The sequence below is a fragment of the Mesocricetus auratus genome, unplaced genomic scaffold (assembly GCF_017639785.1).
Source record: "Mesocricetus auratus isolate SY011 unplaced genomic scaffold, BCM_Maur_2.0 Super-Scaffold_100676, whole genome shotgun sequence".
Taxonomy (NCBI): Eukaryota; Metazoa; Chordata; class Mammalia; order Rodentia; family Cricetidae; genus Mesocricetus; species Mesocricetus auratus.
This window is the reverse complement of record NW_024429266.1, coordinates 99,232,513-99,253,233: the sequence shown is the minus strand read 5'-3', so window position 1 is coordinate 99,253,233 and position 20,721 is coordinate 99,232,513. Positions and strand designations below refer to the sequence as shown.

At 35.5% G+C, this 20,721-nt stretch overlaps 2 protein-coding genes across 2 annotated transcripts; one reads left to right on the top strand and one right to left on the bottom strand.

Annotated features, from left to right (window-relative positions):
* Positions 1-2,546: 2,546 nt before the first annotated feature.
* Positions 2,547-3,487, top strand: LOC106022056 (olfactory receptor 7E24-like). Its single transcript, XM_013121444.1, is given in 2 exon segments — positions 2,547-3,186; positions 3,189-3,487. Coding segments are annotated over 2 exon segments (888 nt in total). The 5' UTR covers positions 2,547-2,597.
* Positions 3,488-19,269: 15,782 nt separating this feature from the next.
* On the bottom strand, positions 19,270-20,172 carry LOC121136583 (olfactory receptor 7E24-like). Its single transcript, XM_040737178.1, has one exon. It carries the CDS (start codon positions 20,155-20,157, stop codon positions 19,270-19,272), a length of 888 nt encoding a protein of 295 aa, XP_040593112.1. The 5' UTR covers positions 20,158-20,172.
* Between the last annotated feature and the right edge of the window lie 549 nt (positions 20,173-20,721).

Here is a 20,721-nt window from a genome sequence, read left to right as displayed (position 1 = left end):
TCCATGATATTTTGGCCCCAATCTCAAATGTCCTAGCTGTCCATAATTCCAGAATTCTTAACAAGTCAAATAACACAATAGAAATTCTAACAAAGATGTTGCTTTTTCTGTAGAATTCAGTTTGCAGTAATTTAAAACTAAGTACTGAACAGGAAATTATAAAAATTGAGACCCCCCTACTCCATGTAACTATCATGCAAAAAAAATCAATTGTTCAATTTCAAACTCTTTGATCACATATAAGTTTGACAAGTCTCATTTATATCCTATGGGGATAGTTTCAAGAATTTTCAAAGTAGCAAACTAACAAATTAAATGATAATCTTTCCTCAGATAATGAGTTAATTATTAGCTGGCAGAGATGACTAAAATCATTTTAATGTAATTTCTTGTGATGTAGGTGTTTGACTGCATACTATTTCAATAAATTTAATATTTTTAGTTCTATTTCTCCCAAAAATTCTCATAGAAAGCTAAATAAATACTAACATGGGAAATTATCAAGAAATATATTCTACTGATTTAGACAGAACTTGCATTTGGAAGACATTTGTTGAGAAAAATGAAATAAAGTGGTAAAATCTCAAACCAAAATCTCATAGACACTAACACAAATACATATAAATATGTAAATCAGTCTTCATATTCAGCAGATATGTTTTTTCTTACTAGTTTTTGATAAAGTTCAGATTTTTAAATTCAGAAAGCCTTCTGAGATACTGATTTTGAAACCTATGTTTGAATATAAACCTACATATACTTCCCACACAGACACTCTTTGGGTCTGAATTCAGAGTACATGGGTAATTTGAGATGCACACCTGCATATATTTCCATGTTAGAATTGTAGCGACTAGTCTCCACAAATTACAAGAATTTTGAAAGTTTTCTTTTAATAAATTTGAGATTGGTATTTGTTTTCCCATTTCAAAGATTAAAAATTAAATTCTTTCATATTGATATTGTCTCCATATGTGTTTTGTCCGAATAATAACAGTGTGAGAGGGCAAAATATTAAAACTCAAGTCAACTAGTCAAATTAGAAAAATTTCACACCATGGACCAGGAAGAATGAGTGTAATATTCATTATTTATTCATATGAGTGCAATTAGGATTGAAACCTAGATTTTATGCAGAAGTCATCAACCACAGGTGAAAATGTTTGTATGTAGAATACCAAATAAAAAACAGTAGAGTCCTACAGAGAAAATAATAAAAGATCAAATGCTATATACATCAGATGCTTAACTATGATTTTGTAATTTAATAAATGATACTGCATCGTAAAATTAGAATTTGCAAATATTTCACATCAATTTTCTTTCTTCTTTCCTCCCTGTCTCTTGTCATAATCTGACCTTCCTTTTACAATGTATCTAGTTTTCTTTCTGACCTAGCAATAAATCCCTGGTCCTTCACACTAGAAAAGCTTACTGCTAAAGATCTCAATTTCATATACATTAATTGTTTAATAATTGAAAAGCATAGTATTTTTTCTGTCAGCGATATTCCATGAATATGTCTATTTGACAAAATAATATGTCAGTCATGTAAGATCTTTGCTATGATATTTATCTTATACACACACACACACACACACACACACACACACACGAAATCACCCATTAAGCACCCAATATATAATAATGGATTAAGAGGGAGAGATTTATGGTTTGCATTATACCTGCTTTCACACTGATTATATAATATTACTCCTATCTTATAAATCACATACCATTATTAATTTATTTTAGAGGTAACTATTAATACAGTTTACTCATATCTGTAAAGACTGCACATCAGAAAATGAAAGATGAAACACCTAGATAATATCTGATGTGTGTCGATGTGTTTTCATACAGGAACATCCACTCTAATACAGTATTTAATTCTTGAACTGACGTCAGGAAAATTTGCAACATTTTATTAAGTTGAACAAATGCATGTTTAACTCCTTTTTATTCCTCTTTTTCTTTCTTCTTTTTTTCATGAGCAATATAGTAACAGACAATAAAAAGGATCCAAGAAGATAGCTTTTATTATAACACTATCATTTAAATGATGATTTGTGGACTTCAGAATGCTTAATTTCTGAATACTTAAAGACAAGTATGCTGGAACATTATTAATTTACTTTTGTTTATTCTTCTAAAATTTCATATACTTACATGATTTTTCTGATCATATCAACTCCTAACCACCCCCTGGAATTTCTATTAGTACTCAAACAACACATCTCTCCCCAAACTTCATGCCCTCTTTTTAAAAATAGCCCTCAAAATCTAATTTGTGGTTCCTACCAAAACACCAGTGTGGGTCCATCAACACTTCTCAAAACTCAGCACTAGGGAGTCTGATAAGGATTTTTTTTGTACTTCAAGGTTAACCTCATTAACTTACAAGCATTCGAGTATTCTTTCTAAACCCCAAACAGAACAGGAGAAAAATAAACACAGGCAATGTGATTATTGATGGTGATTACTGAGTTCAAAGAAAAATTTGCTTCATTTTTCTGATATATAAATATTTCCTTTTGACAAGGTGTCCAAGGAATGTAGATGCACCAAATTTAACGTGCATCTCAGAATTCTAGCTCATGGGACTCACAGACGATCCTGATCTGGAACCTGTTCTCTTTGGACTGTTTTTGTTCATGTATCTGGTGGCGGTGCTTGGGAACTTGGTCATTGTCCTGGCTGTCAGCAGTGACCCTCATCTACACACACCCATATACTTCTTTCTCTGCAACCTGTCCCTGGCTGACGTAGGCTTTATTTCCAGCACAGTCCCAAAGATGATTGTGAACATTCAGACTCACAGAAGAAGCATATCCTACATGTCCTGCCTGACACAGATGTCTGTCTTTGCCATTTTTGGTTGTGTAGATGACATGCTTCTGACTGTGATGGCTTATGACAGGTTTATAGCCATCTGCCATCCTCTCCATTACCAAATCCTGATGAACCCCAGACTCTGTGTCTTGATGGTTTTGAGCTCATTTTTTGTTAGCCTGCTGGACTCCCAGCTGCACAATTTGATTATCATGCAACTCCCATACTTCAAGGATGTGGAAATTGCTAACTTCTTTTGTGATCCTTCTAAACTCCTTAATATGACCTGTTTAGATTCTTTCATTAATGACATAGCTATGTGTCTTACTGGTGCCATATTTGGATTTTTCCCATCCTGGGGATTCTTTTTTCTTACTATAAAATTGTGTCAGCCATTCTTAGAATTTCATCTTCTGGGGGAAAGTTTAAAGCTTTCTCCACCTGTGTGTCTCATCTGTCAGTAGTTCGCCTATTTTATGGAACAGCACTGGGAGTCTATCTTAGTTCAGCTGCGTCACCCTCTCACAGAAAGAATTGGATGGCAGAAGTGATGTACACTGTGGTTACACCCACGCTTAACCCGTTCATCTACAGCCTTAGAAACAGGGATATTAAAGGTGCCTTGAGGAGGAGGCTGCACCTGAGAACACGTTAATTTATTTTCTATTCCATATTTTCATATTGGATGTTTGAGAAATCCATTATGTATACCTCTAGTTCTTGAGGAGGAGGCTGCACCTGAGAACACGTTAATTTATTTTCTATTCCATATTCTCGCATTGGATGTCTGAGAAATCCATTATGTATACCTCTAGTTCTTGAGGAGAAGGCTGCACCTGAGAACACGTTAATTTATTTTCTATTCCATATTCTCGCATTGGATGTCTGAGAAATCCATTATGTATACCTCTAGTTCTTGCTTTGTTTCTCACATTGTCTGCCTTGAAGGATTTCATTTTCTCTAGGTTGCATAACTGAATTTTGCTTCTTTAATATGTCCCCATTGGATTTTATGTATATTTATGAATCCTATTTTCTTCAGCAGTACCATGACTGAATTCAATATACCTTGGTACTTGCTACTTTCTAAAGAGTTACCTCTGAAGATAAGACCATGTAGAAATATGCAGACTAGTAGTTATGGGATAATTATTAAGAGAGAGCTACCCAGTAAGAAGCCTGAGGCATTGGCCAAGCAGTTTCTAATTAACATAAGTCTCTGTATGTCTATGTGGGGCTAAACAGATGCAAGACCAGGTAGAGCAAGAACTTCTGACTATAAAATGACAGCCAACGTGGGGTGAGAATTGCCACATAAGACTTGATAAAGACAGATTCAGAGGGAAAAAAGCTCTACATGGTTTACAGTGTGTTTAAAAATATACACAGGCTTGGGAGAGAAAAGAAAAACATGGTGGCACACACCTTTAATCCCAGTACTTGGGAGGCAGAGGCAGGAGGATCTCTGTGATTTCAAGGTCAGTCTGGTTTCAGAGTGAATTCCAGGGCAGCCAAAGTTACAGAGAAGCCCTGTCTCAACAAACTAATAAATAAAGGCAAAGAAACAGAATAATAAAAAAGCCACGTAAAGATGGAAAATAAACAGTGTGTCTGGATACTGTATGTTATTGTGTTGTCTTTGAATTGCTTGATTGCTGAGGAAGGAGCAGCAGCTGCTAAGAGACATTGGATTATAAATGCTGCTGGATTAATCCAACCTATATATATTTTGAAAATGCCTTGACTTCAAATTTAAGTCTAAGAACATGTTACTTTGAAAAAGAGGTTCTGCCATTTGCCCAAGTCAAATTAAGAATAGACAAACAAGTAAATCCATAACCCCTAAGGAAATAGGAAACCGTTATAAAACGTCTCACAACAACAACAAAAATGGCCAGTCCAGATGATTTTAGCACAGTTATACCAGACTTGCAAAGAGTAGTTAATGCAAATTCATGTCAAAATAAAATCACACAAAATAGAAAGAAGTAACATTGTTACATTCATTTTATGAGGCCACAGTTACCCTGATGTGCAAAGCACAAAAGGCTTAACAAAGAAAGAGAATTAAAGACCAATTTCCCTTATGAACATAGATGGAAAAGGGCTCAATAAAATACATGCAAACTGAATTCAAGAATACATCTAACAGATCATCCACTATGATTAAGTCAGCTTCTACCAAGAGATGAAGGGATGTTCAATGTATGAAAATCAGTCAATGCAATCTACAATATAAACAAACTGAAAAAACAAAACACGATTTTTGTTACATGCTCAAAAAAGCCTTGAACAAAATAAATCCAACATAATAAAAGTCTTGGAAAGATGAGGGATACAAGGAAAATACTTGAACATAGTAAAAGCAATTTACAGCAAGCCTATATCCAACATCAAATTAAATGGACGGAAACTCAAAGCAATTACACTAATGTCAGGAAAAACTCAAGTAGTATACCCTATATACTACTTGGAGCTATAGCTATAGCAATAAGACAGAAGAAGAATATTAGGGGAATATAAATTGAAAAGGAAGGCTTCAAAGTATCACTATTTAAAGATTATATAATAGTATACATTAGTGACCAAAAAAATTCTACCATGAAAATGATAAACACCTTCAGGTAAGCGGGTTGCTACAAAAGAAAAAAAATAAGTAACCCTTGTATATATGACTGACAAATGGACTGAGAAACAAATCAAGCAAACAACAACCTTCACAATAGCCACACAAAATGTAAAATACCTTTGAGTAACCTTAACCAAGAAAGTGAAACACGGGAACTGGGATTGACATGTGAAGCAAGCTATTTAAAATTAAAACAATAAAATAAAAAAGAAAGTAAAACACCTGTGTGATGATATCTTGCTTTTACAAATAGAGCCTGTCTGGATGACAGAGAATGGATCTTGCCACTAGCTAAGCATAGAGGCCTCGCATATCTGACAAACATTTCTATGAACCAGTATATTCTGAAGTACTGGACCACCTTGTCTTGGCACGGTTTGCAGTCACTCTTTTTGATGTTTAGTTTGTCCAACTTGAACCACATACTGTAAGCAGTTGAGACAAGGAACTTTCTTGCCCAGTGAATTACCTTTGCCACAATAGTGTATGTTACTGTGCCATCTTCGAATCGTTTGATTGCTGAGGAAGGAGCAACAGATTCTAAAAGACATTCGATTGTAAATGCTGCCAGATTAATCCAACCTCTATATTTTGAAACCGCCTTGACTTCAAAATTTAAGTCTAAGAACATGTTATTTTGGAAAAAAAGGTTCTGCTTTTGTTTACACGGAAGATGAAAAGCTGTGGATTCCTTCCAGACTAATAAGGTTTGATCAAGCAGTGGTCCCATCACATGCATTAAGTATGGTACCCATGTGCTCAAGAGATGGCCCCACATCATCGAACATATAGACAGCAGTGACTATTCTCAGTGGGTTGTAAAACGATGACATATAGTTTGGTCAGGAATGTACTGGTCTTGAGAATAGAGGGTCTAAGATGACATAGAGGGCTAGAGGGATGGATATGATCAAGATACATTTTGGGTACATGCATTAACTTCTCTAAAATGCATAAAACCTTGAACATAGAAATGCATAAAAGGAATATAATCAGTAATTGCTTTGTAAAAACTCCAACTTACAAGGTTTAAGGAGATCATTAAATTAGTATTTTAAAGTGCTTTATCAATACCTTATCAGAAAATGCAACTAAAAATAGAACTGTCTTTACATAGTTTGGTTTCAAATTCCAAAGCGTCACAATCTATGATCTGACAAACATTATCAGAATAAAATTAATTGTGATATTTATACCTCACCTAGAATCTAGCATTCTATGGTTACTTATTCTCTGCATTTTTACCACTTGGGATTCTCTGTATTTACTACTCTCCACGGGGTGGGGAGGGAAGGGGGGATTTACTGTTGAGTTTGGAGGTTCAGTAATCTATGGGTGTAAACATAAATGGTTTGGTTTGGTTTGGTTTGGTTTTGGCTTTTCGAGACAGGGTTTCTCTGTATTGTTTCGGAGGCTGTCCTGGAACTTGCTCTGTAGACCAGGATGGCCTCAAACTCACAGAGATCTGCCTGCCTCTGCCTCCCGAGTGCTGGGATTAAAGGCGTGCACCACCAACGCCTGGCTGTAAACATAAATGTTTAAAGGGTGTTTAAAACTGTTTCCATTTAGCAAAATAATAGTAATGGGCCCTCATTAAGGCCTATAACTTGACTGACAGCTTTTTTGCTGTCTTACAGGAAATCCATTTTCCTCAAGCATGTATTCCACCATAAATTGCCTATGCTTCAGTGGATGACCCTAGCACCAATGTATATAAAGACAGCACTTGGAAGATTAGAAAAAATTAGAACATAGCCAGATGTAATTACATGTACTTGTAGAAGAGGGGGGCTGGCTGCTTCTTGTGAGTGCAAGGCTAGTCTGCTCTACGTAACTATTTCCAAGGAAGCTAGGGATACATAATAAAATCCTGTCTTCAAACAAACATCCATAACAACAACAAGAGCAACAAAACAAGCAAACAAGGAAAACACTGACTTGGCAGACTAGTGCACATCCCTATTATGACTTGGGAGTGTTGGGGAATGGTTATTATCATAACATTATGTGTATTAGTGATACTTTCAAAGGAATAATAAAAATATGTACTACACCCTGTCTCGAAAAACCAAAAGAATTACTACATATCCTATTTTTATTTAGCTTGAATAATTTCAGAACATAAACCATAAGGATAGTTGTGTGTTGTTATTAATTTATTTTTATTTAAAATATTGTTTGCCTATACTTAATGACTCATTCACACAACAAATACTAGACATATCATGTAAGTTCATGTAGCACTAGTCAAGGAAAAACATGGAGATGTCTTATTTAAAGTGTAAAGATCTGAAAAAAATTTTAAATGAGCATTCTATGAAGTCAAATTGTCAGGAATTTGATGGAAAGAAAATTAATGCTGATGTCTCTGGAGTTATCACCCAATCAAACAACAACGAGATGCAGGAGAATTGTCCTAACTAATGCTCGGTCAATCAGAGGACTCAATTAGTTCCTGTTGGACCAAATATGCAGTAAAATGCACTTCATTATCAGAAACGGTTTTTTTCCGAGAGCTTAACAGGGTACAATTATCCATATCTGTTTACATCAATGAATCAATTGATGTGTTCAACTCAGTCCAGTCCAGAAGAAATAAAATCTACTATGTGTTTTAAAGGCAGATTCAAATATTGGTGGAAAAGCCAATGTGTAGAGTTTAAGCCAGAAAATTGTAGATAAGTGTTTAAAATTACAAATTGTTTAGATTTTTAAATAGGAGACGACATTCAATTAAACAAGCAACCATTAAGATATGAGAATTAATGAGGATGAAACACTTTGGCAAGAACCCTTTAAGTAGGTGCAGGAACTAGGAGAAAAAAAGGAAAGAAGCCAGAAACAGCAAACATTTTGCAGTGCATACATCATTATTTCTTAGAGGCACAAACTCTAAGTTGTGCCTCTAAGAGTTGAAGAGCTCTGAAGTCAGGGAATATGCAGCCCTCTGTGTGTCCAGTGTCCTCTTTAACAGCGGTGAGGGCAAGTGTTCTTTCATCTGTCTAAAGTCAGATTTCTTGGCAAACCTTAGACAAATGTGCCAGAGCCAGAGTCTTGCAGTTTCTGGCTTAGATCTGTGATTGAGGCACAGGATAAGACTTGATGAACCCCCTGCTGGTTTCTGATCCTGCTTAACTGGATGTAGCACTTTCAGAAGCACTGTTCTTTCCTGTTCCTAGAGCTTGAATCTGAAAAACATATCTGTTATACCGCTCATGTTTCATCTTCCTCGGATTGATTATTGCATTTATAGGCCTCTGGCAATATGAAAACATTGTTTATGTTGACTTTTTGTTTCATAGTAACTTTTCCTGTAGAAAATATGGGAACATACCACCACCAGGTTGCATTGGGAATACTAAGAGCTTGTTTAAATTTTAAAAGATATTTGGGAGGGAATGTTCAGAGCACTTCACTGAATAAACTATTATGTCATCACTCTAGTCCTTAAACACTTAAATTCACTTCATATAGAAAAATAAGTTCTGCTGAATTCAAGCCCCTGGGGTTAATGGTTAACTGTAGTGAAAAGCAAGTAAGTATGCTCTCATTACTTTACTTTAATTGCCATATTCCACCATCCAACCTAACAAGATTATTTCCCTTGAGTTTAAACAAATATTCATTTACTTTCTTCACCAAGTCTGTCTGGGCTAAGAGTACTCTACTAATGAGTGACTCTTATAAATACAATTTTATTTCAAAAACATGCTGTTGTTCCTGAGACCAGACCTAATTCTATAATAACACTGTTTATATAAAAATAAATGCATATGAAATGCCTCATATAGAGTTAAAGAATGCAATGACTAGTGATCTGTGTATTGAATAAGCAAGAAGATTTAAAAACAGAAATGCCCTTAGTATTTTTATGTATGATTAAGCTCATAAAAAAGATGTCAGTGGAGAATATTTTAGTGGAGGCAGAAAGATTTGATGTGCCTTAGGGTGGGGAGACACTGACAGGTTTTGAGATGACAGTATCAGGTACAGAGATGTATTTTCAAACTTTGGAGCAACATCCAAATAGAAGAATGGAACTATAGATGAGTCTGTTCTTGAATAAACATTACAGTGAATTTACTTATGTCAGAAGTACATTTAATTACATTACAGGCACATATTGGAATATAGACAACAAAGGCATGAAGAGTGATTGTATGCATTACCTGAAAACCTACCATGGATGAGTTTAAAATTGAGGATGCTTTTAAAAGGCAATCACAAACAAAACGGTTACATAAATGGGAATTTAATTGAAATCGTGCTCTATGTTGTGCTCTGTAACTGTAAGTGCCAAAGAACATAATTATTTCATTGAATGCTAGAAGAATTAATCAATATCAAAATGGGACATAAATTAAAACAGGATTAATGATAGGATTCAGCCTGTTAATATCTGTCTTTTCTATCTCTAAAGTCTTCAAACAGGAGCTTCATTTTCCTTCTAGAGAAGTAATTAATTTTTACTGTTTTTCCTACTGTATTTCAGTGAATAACATTCCAGAATATTTGAAAAACTAACATTACAATGATGCAGCATTGTATTTTTCTATTCGTTCCTTACTTCATATTTCAAGATTATCTGGCATTTGGTCTTTCCTTATTTATTTTATTCCCTTTCTATCATTGCCACATCCATGTAAGCAAACACGATCAAATTTGTGATTTTCTACGTATGTGATTCTCAAGTGAGCTTATTTTGTCCTATACATCTATGTCTGAATCATGGAGTGTGCCCAACACTCCAGAGTCCCCTGGGATGTCAAAGAGATTTGCATTTCCCTAAGTTGCAGACATGGAGAAATTAAGTACTGTAGATGTAGCAAAAAGCCTATAGCTGGAGAAGTCACAGACCATGAGGGAAGCAACTACTGTTTGTCTTGCTAAATGATCATTCCATCAAACCTCATTCAAAATATTTATGTTTATATACCTAGACTAGTCCTTCTCTCATCCGTGGTCAGGGAAGTTTTTATGTGCTCAATTAGAGCCGTATTGCTTGAAGTGTTGAGAATAATGACTTTTATTCAGCCCCAAATGGGACATCAACTTTGATATTCGTACTAACATTGAAGAATATAGGTTGACAAAATTGAATTGCCAGGATGGGATGGATATCTGTGAAAAGCTATCTTCTGGACACGACATAGTTGTTATATTTATTAACTCAAAGAAGCTGTGGCTACCTGCATAAGACCTACAAAAAATTAAGCCAGTCAGCATTCTAAGATAAACAAGAAGGGAGACACTAGGCCCCTCCCAGAGAAGAGGAACTATTGATGCTTGATGGCTGTTGGAATAAAGGCAGCCATTTTCTTCTAGGATGTGCTTGCTGACAGTTTCACTGGATGCTCCATTTCCAGACGCACGTGACTCCCCAGTTTCAAAGGTCTTTAAATAAAAGGAGAATGCGAAGATGTAAAAAGGACATATTGCAGTGGTCTGGAAGAATGTAAATGAACAAAACACACTGTGTATCTGCATGAAATTATGAAAAATAAATATTATTTTAAAATGTTGTTATCATATAGCTGACTTCACACATACAGCATTTGTATTCAATAGCTTATGCAATCCTTAAAGAATCCAATAAGAACTTCAGTGGTCTATTCTCTACTTTCATCTTGCTTCAGGCAACTACACCCAGAGTAATTATAGCTGCTTCATTTCCCACCTCTCAACGTTTACCTTAAGATACCCAGATTTGGTCGGGCGGTGGTGGCGCACGCCTTTAATCCCAGAACTCGAGAGGCAGAGGCAGGCGGATCTCTGTGGGTTCGAGGCTGGGCTGAACCGACAGCCTCCAAAACAATACAGAGAAACCCTGTCTCGTAAAAAACCAAAAAAAAAAAAAAAAGATACCCAAATTTTCTTTCCTGTTAATCTTCTGCTCTTTTCACCCAATACTCATCTGTAGTCTCTAATTACAAGACTTCCTAGAAGTTTTGTTAAAGAAGTAGAAAATCTTTAACCTTCATTTATTCCTTATAAATAACAAAATTTGAAATGTGTGTATGGAATTCTCTTCAAATAAAACATACATTAACCATATGATCCAAAAATTTCACTCTGAACTTTTTAAAACACTAAAAAGTTTGACACAAAAATAGTATGTAGGACAAATGATTGCATTTATATTTTTGTAATGGCAAATTGAAATACACATGTATCCTTACGTTTCTAAAAAGTAGATTCAATATAGTATATTGAAACCATATGCATTTAATTAATAACACTATGGGGTTGTGAATATGTTCAGAAGTTAAGAGCACTTGTTATTTGTGTTCTTACAAGACCCAGGTTCAGTTCCCACATCCACATGGCAAATTACAACCATCTGTAACTCCAGTCCAAAGGGACTTGAAACCATTTTCAAACTTCTATGTCACCTTGTAGGTGAAACATTCATATTCATAAAATTATATAAATGAACTTAAAACAATAAATTAAAAATAATGTGTATTTCTATATCATCATCCTCAAATGTGCTTATTAGAAGAATCATAATAGAAGCTACTATGTGATAAATCTATGTATTAGGTTGCACCAGATACTTGCAACATTAATATGTGGTCTGCAAACACACAAGCACACATAAAGGCAAATTACATACATATATAGTTTTAATATATATATAAATGATATGAATATACAACATACAAATACATATTAATTCATATATTAACATGACACACATATATAATTTATATATTTTTGAATACTAGAAAGAGAAAATAATAGGTACAGCTGACTTATTCTTTATGTCTGTGATGTGAACAGATTTGACATAAAGTAGTGTTATGGAGTATAATGAAGGAAAACTTTCTGTATATTAAGAACATATCTGTCCTTCCTCATCCATGGGAATTTTAAAGTTCTTCAGTATTCAGAATGCTTTGGTTAAGAGCTGGAAATATTGTTCCACAGTTCTTGTACTGCCCTTGCAGAGAACAACCTTTGATGCCTAGCATCAACATAGATTGACTCACAACTGCTTTTAACTCAGGATCTGACACCCTCTTCTGATTTCCACCAATACTAAAATTACAGGCACATACACAAAATACATAGAACTACTTTTTTTAAATAAATCTTCAAAATGTTTGGGTGTAAAATTATCACATAAAATTTTGTATTTGCATATAAGGTGTGAATACTTTCCAAAATGTTTTAAAACACGTCTAGACTATGTATGTAAAAATATCATGTAAGTATAATGGAAGTGGGTTTTTTTGGGTTTTTTTCTTTTTTAATTTAAATTAGAAAAAGCTTGTTTTACATATCAATTCCAGTTCCCTCTCTCTCCTCTCCTCCCCTGCCCCCCACTGGCTCCCTATCCCAGCCCCTTTCTGCTTCCCAGGGAGGGTGAGGCCTTCCATGGGGGATCTTCAAAGTCTGTCACATCATTTGGAGCAGGACCTAGACCCTCCCCATCAGATATCTCCATTTCCCATTCTCACCCATCTCCCCTCCCATTGAACCAGAAATCTACTCTGTTACCACCCCCATGGAGATCCCTGCATCCCCACAGACACCTCCTCTTGGGTATATGGATCGTAGCTTGGGTAATTAATTACCTAATAGTTAATAGCCATTTATACATGAATACAAACCATATTTGCCTTTCTGCATCTGGGTAACCTCACCTAGAATGATTTTGTTCTAGTTCTATCCATTTGCCTGCAAATTTCATGATGCCAATATTTTTAGCAGCTGAGTAAATAGTCCATTGTGTAAATGCACCACATTTTGTTTATTCATTCTTCCATTGAGGAACATTTGTATTCTTTCCACTTTCTGAGTATTATGAATAAGGCCACAGTAAACATAGTTGAAGAAGTGTCCTTGAGGTAGAATAGATCATCTTTCAGTCATACATCTGCAGATGTGAGGGCAATCTGACTGACTTCTGTCACCCCATTGATCACCAGGGTTGATTTGGATGATCTGGCTGGGTAGGCGGGTATCCCCTTCCTCCCTCACAGCTCCATGTGTGTCCCTCCCGAAGCTGCATGCTCGGTCAAAGAGGATGACCTTCCCCTCATAGAGGAGGACCGGTCTTCGGTCAAGGGTATGCGAGTAGCTGTGCTCCCATGCAAGAACCTCCAAACAAGCTCTCAGTCATACATCTGCATCTTGAGGTTGATTGAGAGACAGTCATACTGTCTGTGCATACTGTCTGTTTGCACTCCCACCAGCAATGCAGGAGTGTTTCCCTTCCTCCACTTGACTAAGGGTGCTGAACATTTTAAAGTGATTCTCAGCCTCTTATTATTCTTCTATTGAGAATTTTCTGTTAACATCTATATCAATTTTAACTTGATTATTTAGTTTTATATACATTGATTCTTTTAATTATATTATTTAAATTATTAGTAAATTTTGTTGGTTTTTTTGTTTTGGTTTTTGGGGTGTGTGTGTGTGTGTGTGTGTGTGTGTGTGTGTGTGTGTGTGTGTGTGTGTTTTCCTGGCTTTCTTGGAGGGATTTATCAATTTCAATTGTTTATGTTTTCCTTAAGAGATTTTTTGTTCCTTTTTAAGAACATCATTTATCTTCATATAGTCTTTTCTTGTGCTTCAGCTATGTTAGAATGTTCAGGGATGACTGTGATAGAATAGCTGGACTACTGGAGACATGTTGCCCTGGCTGTTGCTGATTGTGTTCTTACTCTTGTGTCTAGGCATCTCGATTTGTGGTGATTATAGTTCTCTGTGATGGTTTCTGTGATTTTCCTAATTGCATGAGTAGCTTGTTCCTTGGTTTATGTGTCCTGTCTGGATTTCCAGAGATTGTGTTGGTTATATGCTATCTATTTTCCTGGCCTGCTCTCCTGGTATGTTCATGGCTAATGCTTGCTGGTGTTGGAGGCTTGGGGAAGGGAAGCCACTGGGAGATGGTCTGTTGTAGTTCTAGGGGTGACCATGAGGACTGGATCTGGGGGAAAAGATAATGGATAAGGTCTTCAGGCAGCCTATCTGGTCCTTTGGTAAGTATGCCCTGCAATGGTGCAGGGAATGTCTGCCCAATTTGGGAGTTGGGATACACCAAAGAGCAAGTTAGGAAAAGCCAAGGGCTTATGGTCTGTGGAATCCACAGGAAGAATGGGTACGGGGAGGGGTGACTGCAGATGGTGTTCTGTAACAGCACTGTGGGTGACCCTAAGAATCGGATTTGAGGGAACAGAGAGTATGGAGAAGGTCCACAGGCAGCCAAATTGGTCTGCTACTACTGTGTGTATTTTTGTGAAACAAGATGCTGGCTTCTCTATGACATGATTTTATTCTATATAAACATGATTATATTGCCAATACTTCAGATTTTGAAGAGTGTTTATTAAAGATTATTTTAACCTCAAATTAGTACCTTCTTTGGCTCAATTCACAATAAATGTATTAAAGTCTTCATTCATTTCTTGTGGATTTGTAACAGAAAGGCTCCATTTTATACAGGGTTTGCATCATGCATGTTAGTTTTTTTCCATGAATAATAGGGCTAATAAAAAATCAGTAATATAAAAATAGATTTCACTTAGAAAATCTTGAGAAAGCCAATCAATAGATTTGTTGTGCAATATTCTGAAGTCAATCAAGAAAACATTGTTCTTATATTTGCAATAAATTATGTTCATATTTTGTAATTAATGGCAAAATTGCCAGTGTATTAAGTATTTGTGAGGCTTACAATATAGCTTGCACAATAAGATTTTATAGAGAGAAAAACACTTGAACACCCTCATCAAGTTGTAACTTATTTATAGAATATTGATGAGTCAAATTTAATTTCAACATAGATACCAGATAATTTAATAACTTGAAGGCATCTGCAGGGTTGTCAGAAAGGACTCTCCAATGGTAACCAAGTAATTGCTGTTTTTTCATTGCCTGCAATCAATTAGTTTTACTTAAGTAAATGTACATTTTGTATCTTTTTATAATATAAGTAAGTTGCATTTGTTTTTTTAATAAAAAATACATGTTTAATGATTTAAAGTAAAATCTGTATTATATGACAGATAAAACTTCCATATCAATAAACTGTCACAAATTATGTATACATATAGAAAATCATGTTAGTGCACAACTAATTTAAATATCATTGGGTGACACTAGATATTTTTTCTATGAATCTTAAACCTGAAAAGTGTTTTATTACTTCTTGTAACTCTTGTGGCAGCATCTTCATTGCTAATATTTGCAAATGACTCATACAGTGATTTCTGTTGCCTTTTGATCCCAAACATTGAAGTCCAAATTGACATTCTAGCATAGCTGGAGCATCATCTATACAACATAACAAACCTTTCCCCCCAAGAGATCTTATGCTCTTTCAAAACAAGCAAACTGTGTTAAATACATTATGTGCCACAGTTGTTGTTTCAAGAAGTTTGCAGGAAGGAAACTCATCTTAAAGCTGTCGTCATTAATATACTTCGTGTAAACCAGTAACTATGAACGTTTGCAACTTCTGTAGATTTATCCTGCTGGATAGTAAACATTGGAAGTGGGATAGATTTATTTTCTTTTATTACCTGATCAAGAATATCAACAACTTGTCATTTATTCTTCTGCACACTGTTTTGTTAAAGAAATTGCACCCAATTGTGTTTCAAATTCATCTCCGATCATAACTCACACAATGTCTTTGGCCATTGGCAACAAGAGCATTCACAGCAATTGTTTGAGGAATCATAACTGTGCTGATTCTAAGTGCCATCTGTCTACATTCTGTCTATGGCATTAGCCACCACTATTAATTCTGGCTTTCTTGGGTTCATCAACTTTGCATTTAAGATAGTTAATATCCTTGCCAGCAAAGCTCAGATGCTTGCTGTCACAATGGTGTTTTAGTTTGCTCAGCATCATAGATTCAGCTGATAGAACTTCATAATAAATAAAATATTGCAGTTTCTCACTTCCTGCTGTAACTACTGAGGCAAATCCACACTGTAAAAAATCTTCACTATATTTTCTTTTCTTAATTTTATCCTCCGTATGAGCCATTGTCATGGTATTGTATTGTAGTGAAAATAATATATGACAATAGCTTTAATGCTATCAAAGATGAAACATGGTATACATCAGTCTTTCATTTAAGTTCCCTATTATTTACCATTCTCTCTAATGTTATTTTTAACATTCGTCTTACTAGTCACATCCACCTAGCTAAATCCAAAAAAGACATATCAGCATCCAGATTAAGTTCCCAAGGTACTGATTTTTTTTGCCGTAGTTTCTGATTTTACAGCACATGATTTTACATTTAACCAGTAGTTATAATTCATGAAGTGTTGTTTTTCTCTCAATGCTTCTGCTTTCAACACAGTAGTTGCTCTTTACACACGAATGACTGGTCTACATAAGCACATTATGGTAAAACCCTGTCACACAAACCTGTATGTTTTCAGGGTATACATGATTTAGTTGATGCAATGATGTCACCATTCTAGGTACTCATATGTGGGCATATCTGCATGCAGGCAGAAATGTCTGGAGACAGAGAGGAGTGGTGTCTTATTTCCTGACACCATCTGAAATGTGTTTTCTTTTTTTCTGAAATGTGTTTTCTGATGATCTTAGTGACCCTGTGAAAGGATCATTTGACCTCTAAAGGGGTTACAATGCTACTCCCAGGAACTTGTCATTATACTGTCCTGCAGGGATACTAGAACATATATGCATTAATTACATGTTATTGCTGTGATGAAACACAACGCCTAAAAAACACTTTGTAGCTTGAGAGTTTAATCTAGTTTACAGTTACAGTCCAGTATGAAAAGAAAGAAAAGGCAAGATCTCATACCGTAGATGTGTATGTAAGAACCAACGCAGAAGTCATGAAGTCACTTGCTGGTTTGTCCTTCGTGGTTTGCTAAGCCTGTTTCATGTACAATTCAAGACCTTCTGCTCAAAAATGGCACCACGCCAGGTGATCTGGTCCCTGTGACATCAATCATTAATCAAGAAATCTACCTATAGGCCAAATTTTAGGGAATTTTCTCAATTATGATTTCCTCTTTTCAGATGTGTCTAAGTTCACTTACAGCTGACAGCACATGCGCTGTAAAAGAAGAGGGGTGGGATGACAGGAGCTGCAGTTGCAAGGCAGGGTGGGAGCAGGGAGACGGGAGAAGAGAGGGGGCCGTGGGTGTACATACCGAAACCAAGGATGAGTAAAAAAAGAGACTGACAGAAACCAACTGCTTTACAAGCTAAAACAAAATAGGTTTTTAAAAAGGGGTTTCTACAGATTCATTTAATTTTGATAGTTTTATTATGGCAAAATATCGGTAAGAACATTGTGCACTTCTCATTAAGCAACCACTTTCTTGACATTGATGACATTTACATTGTTCTGCATCTCTTAGGGTTTGGGTCAGAAGATTCACATATAGTCTCATGTGCTGGAAATATTTGTACCTAGCTGGAATTTAGTGCTGATGTGGCAAGTATATGTAGATAAGTATATGTAGATAAGTATAGACAAACCTTTGAGGTTTGCATGTCAGTTTGACTTCTGATCCAAATCTCTGATTCCTAATCATTCATCATATTAACAGTGACTGCACGTTTCTTCCACCCCACACTGAACAACTCTACCATGTATTCCTTTACTTGATATAGTATGTTCTCTAAAAGCATAGGCTAAGTAAATCCTACATCCTTTAAGACATCTATTACATGATGATAGTAATGAGGTAGGAACTAATACTTAGAATGTGTACATTGAGTTGGAAGGAGGAATATAGGAAATTTAGAAAACTGAGACAAGGGAGACTTAACATAATGTAGAAAGACAATAATGGGATATTTTGAAAAAATGGAATAAGAAAAATAGGAATGAATAAACTAAGACTGTGCATTTCATATGACATTCTTTCGGGAATTAAACTATGGGCCACTTCAATTTCATTCTGAAAAAGTACAGATATGTGCTGATTGCTAGGTTTCGTGAAGCTGGGAAGTAACTAAGGGCAATTGCAATAGTCTATATTGTTTGCGGAGACTGTTGGACTATTTTAACCAATAACTGACTTGAAAAATTGGGACTGTTGTAGAAAATCAGAACTTGTCAAAACACAGAGATCAAATAATCATGGGGAGATGAGTTCTTGTGGGTATGCCTGAAATACAACCTCTACTACTAAGGGTCAAGACAGAGGATACTGAAACTTCTAAGTGCTGTACAATGTTAAAAGATGTATACAAAGAAGAAATGACATAACATTATAATTAGACCCCACCAGCAGACAAATAGGGTTAGAAATTAACTGGGTCAATTGCCCTTACAAATGAGCAACAAATATTGGAAAACATGATGAGATTGTTAGGAAAAACTCAAAAGTGGGAATATTTCTGAGAAAGTACCAAAATATGATTCCTTATTTAATGTCATTAGGAAAAAGTGATGTATTTTTATAACAATGAGAAAAAACATTGACAGGTATTTAGAATGTGTGGAAGTTGTCAAAAATCCAATTATTCTACTTAAAGTAGGTAGGCTACAACAGCTCAACTATGCAAAACTACAAGAAGCTAAATATGTTTCAAAGGAAATTACTAACCCATGGAAGTTTCAAAGGAGTAAAGATTATTAGGGGAATATTTATATTTTACTTTTTAGGGTTACTATAAGTATATTTTAAAACCACATTCAATTTGCAACATTTATTAGCATTTTGAGTAAATATGTACTTCATGACTTCTGCATTTGGGAAAAAATAAGGGTGAACATAAGTGAAGTTTTAAATATTAAAATTTTGAGTATATCTTAACATATTTTCCAAATGAGGGAAAAATGACTGAGATTAAACTGTCTTCCTGTAAACTCTCTTCAGAGCACTAACAAAATCCCTGTTCCTCAGGCTATAGATGAAGGGATTCAGCATAGGTGTGATGACAGTGTACATTAGTGTGGCCATGATGCCATTGCTGGAAGAGTGTGCCACAGCTGAACCAAGATACTCCCAAATGCCTGTTCCATAAAATAAGCAGACAACAGTCAGGTGAGACCCACAAGTAGAGAAGACTTTATACTGTCCACCTGATGAAGAGATTTTCATAATGGAGGAAAAAATTTTGCAGTAGGAAAAAACGATTCCTGAGACAGGTAGAAAACCAAATATAGCACCAACAAAATATGTCACTATGTTTTTAGTAAAAGCATCAGAACAGGAAATACTAAGAACCTGAGAAGGATGACAAAAGAAATTAGAAATTTCTATGCTATTGAAGTAGGTACATTGTAAGATAATCAAATTATGCATCTGGGAGCCAACAAAGCTAATAAAGTAAGATACCAAAATTAAGAAAACACAGAAGCAAGGTTTCATAATGACTGGATAATGCAGGGGGTGACAGATAGCCACATACCGGTCATAAGCCATGGCAGTCAGAAGCATGTCATCCATAACTAGAAACAGTATAAAAAGAGACATTTGTGTCAGGCAGCCTACACAAGTGATGACTTCACTGTGTGTCCGCATGTTCAAAGTCATCTTTGGGACTGTGGTGGAGATAAAACAGATGTCAACAAAGGACAGGTTGCAGAGGAAGAAGTACATGGGGGTGTGGAGGTGGGAGTCATTAGTGACAGCCAGGATGATAAGCAGGTTCCCAAGGACAGTGACCAGGTACATGGACAGGAAGAGTCCAAAGAGGAAGGGCTGCAGGTCTGGATCTTCTGAGAGACTCATGAGATGGAATTCTGAATCACACGTTATGTTCTGACTTTTTATAATCCTTGGTTGCCTTTTAAAATAGTTGAGAAGTAAACACAAATCAGGCTTTGAAGAATATATAGATAATTTCAGTTCAAGTATTTATATGTTAAAGGTTCATGCTATGTTCAGAATATACAGTAATATTTCTGAGTCTCTGAAACTATGACTATGTTTTCATCTGTATCCAGCTGTTTCGCTAGACACACCTTTAGAGATAAAACACTGGGCAGATATTAGAAAGCTGCAAACCCTTAGTGTTAAAATTTCTGTGATCATAGTAAAGTACAGACCTTCAAAATACAGATCTTATGTATTGTCATTTCCCTTTGATGAAACAGAAAACCAATTGAATTAATGCATAGGTACTGTATGTTGTCTGGTAAGCCAATCTCAGAAAGAAAACAAGATCACATGTTCTCCCACTTACGTGCATTACAGCCTACAATGTATATGTGTATAGATTTTAAAAAGTATAATTGTAGCTAAAAACTGTCATTCTAGAAAGGAAACCAAAATTGGAAAATAACATCTGAGTCG

What these genes read in the sequence shown, in the direction of transcription:
- LOC121136583 (XM_040737178.1), bottom strand. Translation starts at nt 20,157, where the DNA reads ATGAGTCTCTCAGAAGATCCAGACCTGCAGCCCTTCCTCTTTGGACTC.